The sequence below is a fragment of the Calliphora vicina genome, chromosome 5, assembly GCF_958450345.1.
Source record: "Calliphora vicina chromosome 5, idCalVici1.1, whole genome shotgun sequence".
In the NCBI taxonomy this organism is placed as follows: domain Eukaryota; kingdom Metazoa; phylum Arthropoda; class Insecta; order Diptera; family Calliphoridae; genus Calliphora; species Calliphora vicina.
This window is the reverse complement of record NC_088784.1, coordinates 98,812,200-98,823,795: the sequence shown is the minus strand read 5'-3', so window position 1 is coordinate 98,823,795 and position 11,596 is coordinate 98,812,200. Positions and strand designations below refer to the sequence as shown.

Here is an 11,596-nt window from a genome sequence, read left to right as displayed (position 1 = left end):
TAGAGAGCTATATTCGGCTGTGCCGAATCTTATATACCCTTCACCAAATATACTTTGAAATAAAAATTTTAAATATTTTTATGTAAACAAAATTTAAAAAAAAATATTTTTTGAAAACAAATTTATAACAAAACATTTTTTTTGGGTGAAAAAAAATTCGGGATAAAAAATATTTTTCCGGATTTTAACCCATTGTAGGCCCGACTTACTTTTTCCATATATAAGGGTCTTTGAAATGTCTATTATTAGATTTCCATATTGTCTATATTATTGACTTAGTAATCCAGATATAGATCAAAAATTAGTCAAAAATGTAGGTCCTGGTTTTTTCCTGTTTTTTTCCTTATATCTCGTCATTTCAACGCTATAAAGGAAAATCATTTTTGCGATTAACCCGAAGCGTAAGAGACCGTATGTGAAGCCCGCCCAACCTGCCGAATCGACGCCAAAGCCAAATATCCATGGTGATATGGTTATGCTCTGTATTTGGTGGAAGTAAAATGGTGCTATCTATTATTTATGATCTGCTGAAATCTGGACAGATCATCACAGGGAACCTGTACCGAACGCTATTGATTCCTTTTTAAGTGAACATTGGTCGAAAAATGCCCAAAATATGCGGCCAGACATGAAACCGTAATATTCCATCATGATAACGCTCGGCCACATTTTGCAATCCCTGTTGAAAAGTATTTAGAATGATTTATAGTCGAGACCGTGCGCCGTCCGACTACTATTTCTTTTGATCGATGCAGAGCGCTCTCTCTGGGATACGCTTAACTTCAGAACGGTGTATCCGATATTGGCTTGATTTGTTCTTGGCCTCAAAAGATGAGCAGTTCAGAAAGATGGGAAACGGTCATAGCTAACAATGGGAAATACTTTGAATAAATTTATATTGTATAAATGCTTCAAAATAAAAGCTAAACATTTTAAAAAATTCCACATTTTTAAGTCATACATCCAATACTTTATTTAGATGGTGTAAATAATTTAATCATAATTTATTTTTATACCCAAGATGGCAAGATTTCCGAACCCACAAAGAATATATTTTCTGGATATATTTTATAGAAAGCGAAGTCGATATAGCCATGTCCGTCTGTATGTTGAAATCAACTTTCCGTAGCCCCCAAATAACCTACAAATATGATTGATATATCAATATATCGGGAATTCTGCCGGCTCGGTTGCTTTTTAAAATCGAGAATTGGCTATTTATATATCATTAATATGGACAATATGGATATCTAATAATAAATAATTCAAAGAACTTTGCAACGGCGTATGTAAGGCCATAGCAAGTCTGACCTACAATTGGTAAAAATCGAGAAAAATATTTTTTAACCCGAATTTTTTGTCATAAAATTTTTTTCACTAATAAATTTAAAAGAATTAAAAAAAAATTTTCCCATACAATTTTTTCACTAATAAGTTAGAAAAAAAATTGAAATTTATTGAAAACAAAACATAAATAAATTGAATAAAGAAAAAATTGTTTTATTCATTTTGGGGATTAAATTTGAATTAACAAAAATTTAACAATTCAAAAATGAATGAATTTTTTTTTTTAAAAATCTACAATGAATTTGAATTCTATTCAAATAAAAGCCTAAATGAAGCAAAGGAATTTGTTTTGTTGGAATGAATTGCTGATATTTTTTTTTAAATTCTAAAATAAGATTTTATGGCAATTGAATTAATTAATTCAAAGCTCTGTGCTATAATTTTATTTAAATGGATTAATTTTCAGATTTTTATTTTATAATACAAAATCTAACTTTATTTGAAGTTTATTTATAATTTCGAAAAATATTTTGTAATGAAATCTTTTAATAAATTTAAATATTTTATTTAATAAAAAATAATACCAACTTTTTTTCTTTTCAACCCACTGTGCTTAGCTTGTTTGCTCTCATATTTAAAGCAATAGTTATGTATGAATCTATGAGTGTGTGTGTGTGTACCATTATGTTTTTGTAGTTATTGTAGTTTATTTACAAGTCTTCTTGTTTGTTTTTTGTTGTTGTTTGGCTCTAACTCACACTTAATTAACGGTTGTTCTGTTGCTCTTTTTTTGCAGTTGTTGTTGTTTTTTTTTTGCTATCAAAAGTACATGTTGTGTTGTTTTCTCTTTTTTTCTTTCTATTTTTTGGTTTGTTTGAGGATTTTAGTGAAGTCTTTTTTTGCCTTCGTGTTGTTGTTGTTTTTTGTTCCTGTTCATATTCATGTTAATGGCAGCTTTAGGGCTCATTGTTTAAAATGTTCTAGAGGTATAAATACAAACTATGTATAAGTATGAATGTAGGTAGTATCATGGTCGTCATTCAGTCAGCAAACATCTATCTGCATCGTTTAATTTCACTTTGAAGGTTATTACCTAGTGATTTTTCCTTTGCGTTTACCCACCACCTCATATCCTGTTCCAGCATCTGGTTTTCTTGTTTGTTGTTTTTGGTGTGTTTAGTAGCTTGTTTTTTTATATTATAAAAATTAATTTTATTAAATCTCTATTTTCGGTCTTTGTCTGATGCTGTTTTTTTTTTTATATTTTGTTTGATGGATACTGTGGCGACCGCTCCTGTGTTGTACTCGCAGCAATTTGTGGTTATTTATAAATTATCATTTGTTATGGAATTTGTTGCAAATGAGGCAAAGGATATTGTTGTGGCTGTGGTAGTAATATTTGCTGTTGGTTGTGTTGTTGCTGGTGTGGTTGTAGTTGTTGTTGCTGCTGATGAGCCCCGCCAGCTGCGGCTGCTGCTGCCAATGTTGAGGTAGTGGCTGCCAATAGTGATGATGCAGTCTCTGTGAAATTTTTACCAAAACGTGCTCTATCCATGGTCTCCTTCATTAAACGTTCATTCTCCTGGCGAACTAAAGTTTGTAGAGGGAAAAATTATGCAAAATGTGTTTATATTAATACAAACTGTTTACAAAGGTTATTAATAATAATAATAAAATAAAGATAAAAGAATATTAGAAAAGTTATTATTATTATTATATTTTTTTTTAAATGGAACATTTTATTTTTATGAATTTTGTTTGTTTTCTTTTTTTCTTTATTCACTTTTTTTTTTTAATTTTTCAAAAAACTTTTGATGCTTTTGGTTAGAAACTGTAGTCAAAGTAAATGCCTGTTGATGAATGTTTATATTTTTGTAGGAAAATTCATCAATCCAGACTATTTACTTTAAATACAATTTACCAGGAATTTGATTTTTGTGTTATTTATATTTTATATTTTTCATTTAAACACTTACAATGGCTGTAAATTTATTGTATTCATAAAAAAAATGAAATATTTCTTGTAAAGAGTAATATGGTGAAATGTAATAAATTATATGTATTACATTTTTTGTTGGAAAATAGGATTGATTTACTTGTAGTAGAGAAAAAACACCTAAATGTATGCTTTAAATTGTTTGATTTAAGACCTAAAAATGTATACACATACAATACATATACATACATATGTATAACTGTTTTATACTTTAAATATTTTTGTTAAAAGTTCTCTTTTAAACAACTTAACATCTACAAGGACAAAATTTTTGCACAGTTTATGAATTTTTTGCTTTACAGCTCCATAAAGTATGCTTTAGTTTATTAAGTAAATATTTTATTTTCAAAGTGTTACAATATAAAAAAATATGACAAAAACTTAAATTTAATAAATTTGTAATGTAACATTTCTCTTTAATTTTAAATATTACTTTCTTATTAAGATTTTAATCATTCAAAATTTAAATTAATTTTGTTATGCATTAATTCCATCTTGAATTAATTTAACAATTAATGAAATCTATTCTATTCATTTTATAAGAATAGATTATTTAATGTAGGTCAAATTTAAGCAAGCTCAGCTTGTAGGTTATTTGAGTTTAACATATTTACTAAATGTAAACTTTTGGTTTTTGATATTTTAAAAGCCCGAAAAGTATGCTATTATTAATAATATACCTTTTATTACTGTGAGAGAAATAGATAGATTTTATTTGATGTCAGATTAATGTCTCATATAGACTCATCCTCAACTTTTCACGAACTTACCTCTAAATTATGTAAATTTTCTTTAAATTTTAGTTATTAAAATAATAAGCTGAGAGTTTTTGCACGTCTGAAATAAATTTAATTTAACTCTTCACAGAAAAAACTATTTTTTAAACCGTTTCAATTCAAATATATATCACATATTGAACTGGTTTCAATTATTTTATAATTGAATCAAGTATTCATGTGCTCAAAAACAAAATTTTCTGATATTTTCTATTGAATTTTGAGTTTTGAATTTGATAATTTTGACAATTGAATATAAAATGTTCGTTATTGGTTGAACTTTAAATACAAAAATTATTGAATAGATATAATTTTTGTATTTAAAGTTCAACCAATAACGAAAATTGTTTATTCAATTGTCAAAAATATCAAATTCAAAACTCAAAATTCAATAGAAAATATCACAAGGCGTATTAACAAGCTGAGTGCGTCCCGGCAACAAATACAACAATGCAAAAACAACAGGCAATTTGTTTTTGTTAAAATGTACGGTAAATGTCAAAATCAAGGCGAATTAAAATATTACTATGTTATTTTCAGTGATGCCGTTTGGTTACATTTGTTACATTTTTCGTAACTTTTCAATCATGTACGTAACATGTAACATTTTCTTGTTTTGGAGCATATTTTCGTAACTTTTCAGCCCTGCAGCTAAATAAAGTACTATCAATAAAAGTAGTAATAATTTTTAGTACTTTGCACACCAGTAAATTTCTAAAAAGTACTTAAAAGCTGTAAAAAGTATTTCACGTCTCTGACAACCTTTTTCTTGTAGCATATAATTTCGTGATGAATAGGGAAGAATTAAGAAATAATTGAACAATTGCTTACAATAAATAATGACGATCATGCAATCAGGAAAGCTGAAATTAAAATATGCACTTTTCTTGCCCACAACAATCTTCCGTTTTCCCTGGCGGATTCAATTATTCCTTTTTTTGCTAATACGTTTTTGGACTCCAAAGTTGCACAAAAAGTAACTTTAGTCCCGGTCCACACTGTGAAACATTTGCTGCAAAACATTTGAGTTTGTTGATGAAAGGGGAAAGAGGAATGAAAAAGGGAACTTTGTTTCATGTACATGAAGTTTTTGTTGAGTATGTCATCCACATTTATTCGTTCGTATTCGTACTGTACAGAAATGTCAAAAACTGAAAAGCAAAAACTTCACTGTGTGGACACGAATTGCGTTTCAAAAGAGAATTTAAAAATGTTTTGCAGCAAATGTTTCACAGTATGGACCGGGACTTAGGACGCACTAAAGCAACTAATATAGTAACCAGATTAATTGGTCCATCGTTTAAAAAAGATATGCTGAATATTATTAGAACACCAGGCAACTTTTTTAGTATTGTTATGGATGAAACCACAATGTGCTTTATGTGTCATTTATTACCATCTGGAAAATAAAAGGGTAGAAACGCATTTTTTAGATCTTTTTGAGACAGACTCTGGAAAAGCGGAAGATCTAAGTAATGCGCTCTTGAGTTGGCTAAGATCCAATTTGGTGCCTTTGCAAAATTTCATTGGGTTTTCGTCAGACACAACAAATGTTATGGCAGGATCACATAATTCCGTTTTTAGTCAACGGAAATATCGTATGCATTAAATGTAGCTGCCATCCCATACACCTAGTGGCCTCAAAAGCTTGCTCGAAGTTACCAGATTCAATAGAGGATATGCTGAGGAATATCGCGGGACATTTTTGCCGAAGCTCTAAGAGGATATCTAAATTTCAAGAATTTCGAAATTTCTTTCAATTAGACAACCATAAAATTTTAAGTCCAGCAGCAACAAGATGGCTCTCACTTAAATCATGTGTTGACAGAACTCTAGAGCAATACACAGCTTTAAAGGAATATTTTCGATTAGAAATTTTTGAAACCCCAACTACTGGCACAGAGAAAATATTTGATTGTTTAAACAGCGATATAACAAAAATATATTTGGAGTTCATGTCATACAATCTAGAACTTTTAAATGATTTCAACAAAATGTTTCAAACAGAAAAGCCGCTACTACATATTTTGCAAATAGAAGTGGAAAAATTAATTAAAATAATCGCTAGCAACTATTTAGATTTCTCCTATACCAAAACAACGTCTGCTTTTGAAATTGAATTTTCAAATCAAAATTATTTTTTACCGTTGGACAAAATGTATCTAGGAGTTCTAGCACAGTCGTCTCTTATGGATACAAAAGCAAGTCCGGAAGAAATATTAAGTTTAAAAAAAAGTTGTCTCTCATTTTACATTGAACTTATAAAGCAAATAATGGTTAAATTTGTGTTTAAAGATAATATTTTCAAAATCATTAAAGTTGTAAACCCAAGCGAAGCACAATGTTTCAAACAAAAAGATTTTTTTGATTTATTAAATCAATTTCCTAATTTAAACAAATTTGTTAATGTGCAAGCTTTACATAAAGAATGGCGTGAGCACGCACTCCTAGACCATGATAGCCTAGGGCTATATCCTGATTTAAGTGCTGACGAATACTGGGAAAGAGTTTTTAATCTAAAGAATGCTGCGGAAGAACCAATATTTAAAAATTAAAAAAAAGCAATTTGCCTAATTTTTGTACTTCCATTTTCAAATGCTTGTGTGGAGAGAATATTTAGCCAACTAAAACTTATAAAAACTGATCATCGTAACCGGCTTAATACGGACACAATAGCTGCCTTGATGACAACAAAAGAAAATATTAAAGATCTTCCAAAATATGAGCCTTCTAGATCACTCATTACCAGCAATATAAAATTATATTGATGTATCAATATCTTTATAGTGTAAGTAAAACAAACAAAATAAGTTAAAAAAAAGTTATTAATCTTTTTATATTTTCAGGTAATACATATATTAATTAAAAACCAAAATATACTGCTATAATGTATGTAAGAAAGAGTACATATATACTTTTAATTTATTTTTCATTAATTGTTATTTTTTTATCACTTTTTTCAACTGTGGAATAAATGTTTTGTTATTTTTCATAAAAACTACGTTATATAGTATTTATTTAAGAAAAATTTGTAAATGTAACTTTTTATGAAAAAATGTAACTTTTTTTACAAAAAATTGTAACTTTTACTAAGCTACCCCTGGCAACACTGGTTATTTTACATAAAACCACAGCGAATTAAGAAACAGCTGATTTTATGCACTCACCTTGTTAATACGCCTTGAAATATCAGAAAATTTTGTTTTTGAGCACATGAATACTTGATTTAATTATGAAATAATAATGTGATAAATGTTTGAACTGAAATATATTTGTTTCTGTGTTTCAGCCACAGTTTTATGTGTATAAGTTTATAATCAAAACAATTGAATTTTTACTTTAATTAGGGTTCATATATCATGAAAAACAAGTAAGAGAGCTATATTCGGCTGTGCTGAATCTTATATACCCTTCATCAAATTATACTTCAAAATAAAAATTTAAAATTGTTTTTTTTTTAATTTTTTGGAAAAAAATTTTTTCGAATTATTTTTTAAATTTTTTTTTTAAATTAAAAAATTTTTTTTTTTAGGTTTTTTAAATTTTTTTTAAATATTTAGCGAAAAAAATTTCGGGTTAAAAATTTTTTTTCCGATTTTGACCCTTTGTAGGTCCAACTTATATAGGTCATGGCAAAGGTCTTTTGCATATGGATATCTATCATTAGATATCCATATTGTCTTAGTAATCCAGATATAGGTCAAAAATCGAGGTTGTCCGGGTTTTTAATTATATATCAGCCATCTGTGGACCGATTTTCTCGATTTTTAATAGCAACCGAGCCCGATGAATTCAGGAGATATTGATGTATGAATCGTGTATGTAAGTTATTTGGGGGCTTCAAAAAGTTAATTTCAACAGACAGACGGACAGACAGACAGACGGACATGGCTTAATCTACTCCGCTATCTATAAGGATCCAGAATTTATATACTTTATAGGGTTTGAAAATTATATTGTGGAAATTACAAACGGAATGACAAACTTATATGTACCTTTCTCACGAAGGTGAAGGGTATATTAAGAAATAATAAAAATACAGCTAAAGGTTTTTATGGAACAAGGTGGTTAGTTTATTAACCACCATGGTGGTTGGCATTAAAAATAATTATGATAACAATTTTCGTAGCGTATAAATTTGTTTGAAAACTTATCATTTTGACAAAATTTTCTGAACAAAACAAACGAAATAGCTGTTTAGGTGAGATATTCTCAAATTCTTTTATATTATTTGGTATACAACCATCTTCTGTGTAATCAACCGGCTCTTCCAATCGACAATTTTTTCACCATTTTGGTTCCACCACAGCAGTTTGGGTAGATAAGTCAATATCAAGTGTTAATATCATATTTTAATTGGAGCCCAATTAATCCAATCAAATTAACACTGAATTTTGATGAACAATAAAACACTTGAATGCGGGAAAACCCCTTGGAAAAACTGCAGTTTACAATATTTTCCAGAGCAACCTGAAGGGAAAAATTTACCAAAACCCAGAAAGAGTTAAATAACATTTGTAATCCCTTTAAACGAATTTAGAGAATAATAAAATTACTAATATTTATGCGCGACTCCTAAAAGTATGCCTTACTTTTTTATTAATGGATATTCCAATAAGTATACTATAGATTATTTATTTACTCTATAAGACCTTACAAATAAAACTTTTGCATTTTAGAATTTTTTTTTATTATTTTTGTATAAGTGGAAAATGTTTATAAGAAATTCTAATTTAATAAATTACTTAATAGTACTTGAAAATCACTTTGTTTTCAATATATTCGATATTTGAGAAAACTAAAAATTTTTTGTTTTAAACTTAAGGTCACACATGACAAATATTTGACGAAAAAGACGCGTAACCATTAAATAAAATACATTTGAATTCTTTTATTTATTTCAAAAACATATTTTACATAGGATGATTCAAAACAAAAAATTTAGTTTTATTTTATTTGATGCTGTTTGATCTTACAAAACACTTGTAAGAGCAAACAAGTCAAACAAATTTGTGCTAAAAAAAGTGGTTATGCTTTTTTGAGCAAATATTTGCCATGTGTGACCCTACCTTTAGAAATGTATATTTATGTAAGACTCTTCTTAATAGGATTTGCACTTAATTTTCGCAACATGATAAATAATTCTCCTGAAAAACTAAGCTTTAAAGCATCATGTGGTTTTTGTTTTAACACTGTGGAAAACCAACTAAAACTCACTTTTCACAGGAAATAGTTTAGTTTTGCTACAGTACTTAAGCTTAGGTTTGTACGGAATGATATATTTCTGTGTATTTGTGCAAAATGTCATATTTTTTCCCATGAAAAATTGGTTTTAAATAAATAATATTATTACTATTTTTACTAGTTTTTTCTTCTGGCAGTTTTCATTCTTTTTTGATTTTAATTTTTAAAATTTAACCACCAAATATATGTATGTATTTGTGTTTTTTATTACCTTAAACTGAAACATTATTTTAACAAAACTTCTTTGTACATTTTCGGCAAATCAAATGTTTGCCTTAAGCCAAAATGTATACAAACTTTTTAAAGTATGCATAAGTTGTAGGATTCGCCTTAAAGTATGTTTGGCAATTGTTATAACAAAGTAGAAAATGTCAAGAATTTGTTTACGAAAATGCTGAAGTTTATTAAGTTTTTAAACGAAAACTTTGTAGCTGTTACCAATTGTGTATGTTGAAGATACAATAACAATTTAAAAGTCTAAATTGTTGTAAAAATCTTAAGTTAAAAAAAATGTATGATCCTTGAAGTAGGCAATGATTTATGTTGGGTTTAATTGAATGTGTTAAATGTGCTAATGAGAATTAAAGAGAGAGAGAGGTAGTTGGAATGCAGATTTTTACTCTTCTTTTAGAATACACATTTAATAAAAGATATTTCTTTTTGAAATTTCATACATAAATTCATAAGTATGTTAAAAAATTTTAGTCTCCTAAAGGGTCGATATAAAAACTATGTAGAAGCTCTTGGTATTTGATTTTGAATATTGAATTGAAGAACTAATTCTTTTGAACTTTTGCTCTGGATCTATTTTCTCAATATTCTAGGCAAAAATTCCACCTTTACACACTCCATTTGTTTACATTTCTCCATCTTACTTATGCTCTTTAGTTTGCAAGAGCAATGGCCCTCTCATATTTTTTTGTTTGTTTTTTTTGTGTGTTTACTTGCCCAACTTCATAAAGGTAAAAACTAATGTTGCCAACCACTTTATAATTGCTTACAAATTGGCAACATAATGAAAAAAAAAATGCAAAAACCATTATAACAATTAAAACAATTATAACATTTGTTTGTAAGTAAAAAACCACAAAAAAATGTAAAGCACAGTAAAAAACGTGTGTAAAACAAATTTCATAACCAATTAACAATGTTTTAGTTTTCCCACTAAAACAAAAAATAGAGTAAAACATGAAAGCAAAAAAAAGAGAAAATTAAACTAAAGTTTTTCATTGTTTAATTTGGGAAAAGTTAAGGCTGTCCCTTTTGAGGGCAAAGCCATAGGGAAAATATAAAAAACTGTTTTTATATAGTTTTTTTACTAATACATTCTCACCACTTAGGTTTCTGACAACTGAGTTAGGTCTTTAAAATTAGAGTTTCCGCTCTTTAAACAAAAAAATTACTCAAAATAATCACACATACGATTGTTGTTTTTGTTTTCACATAGTTTTTTTTACTAATACATTCTCACCAATTATGTTTCTGACAACGGAGTTAGGTCTTTGACAGGAGTGTTTTCGCTCTATGTCTATTCTCTATGGCTATAACTTTGTTTAAGGTTTACCCTTAAATTCATGTAAGAGTAATTTTGTGGGAAAGTGTTATAGATCTACTTAGTTTTTAATATATGAAAAGCTTTTAGGCAAACATCAAGTTTTTCTTTAACAAATGTAATTGTTTAACTTTTGTTAAATAACAAAGTTTTATTTAAATGTAAAACATGTTGATTTTAAATATTTGCCCAGGCATCATTTAAAATTTTTAAAGTCAATTTATTTTAAAAGTTTCTTAGTTTTTGGTTTGTTTTTTTTTGTAAACTAAATGAAACACTTCATGCGTTTCCATATAAACGAAACATCAAATGTATTTTTTGTTTTTATTTTTTCTTATAAATACTTGAAAATCTTTTTTCCCTACGAAATTAAACTAAATTCCCATTTAAAATGTTTAAACAATTGGAAAAATGTCAACAACTGTTAACAGCTCTTCTTTTTTTTTTAGGAAAACAACAAATAGAACAAAATAACAAAAACATAAAACAAATTGGGAAAAAATATAGTGCCAGGGATACGTTAATAGAATTTCAACAACATTTTGTAGAAACAATAAAAAAACTAAATCCTATTTTTATGGATTTAGTTTTTTTTTTAGGTAAAAAAACATAACAAAAAAAAAAACTTGAATACATGGAAACGTCAGTAGATATGTTGTGAACAATTAAATGGAGTGAAAATAATAATAGTTGTTGAATGTCTACACATTGGGAAAGGAAATAAGTATGTATTATAGAGAA

At 27.8% G+C, this 11,596-nt stretch overlaps 1 protein-coding gene across 3 annotated transcripts in view; it reads right to left on the bottom strand.

The window, feature by feature from the left end:
* Positions 1-1,967: 1,967 nt before the first annotated feature.
* LOC135960733 (mucin-5AC-like) overlaps positions 1,968-11,596 on the bottom strand; it is a 431,448-nt gene continuing 421,819 nt past the window's right edge. For 2 of the 3 annotated variants that reach the window (XM_065512100.1, XM_065512101.1), the window contains one exon: positions 1,968-2,877. In XM_065512100.1, the coding sequence (XP_065368172.1) occupies positions 2,630-2,877 (248 nt within the window). In that variant the 3' untranslated portion in view covers positions 1,968-2,629. The remainder of the gene's footprint in view (positions 2,878-11,596) is intronic. The other variant, XM_065512099.1, reaches the window with a different exon arrangement.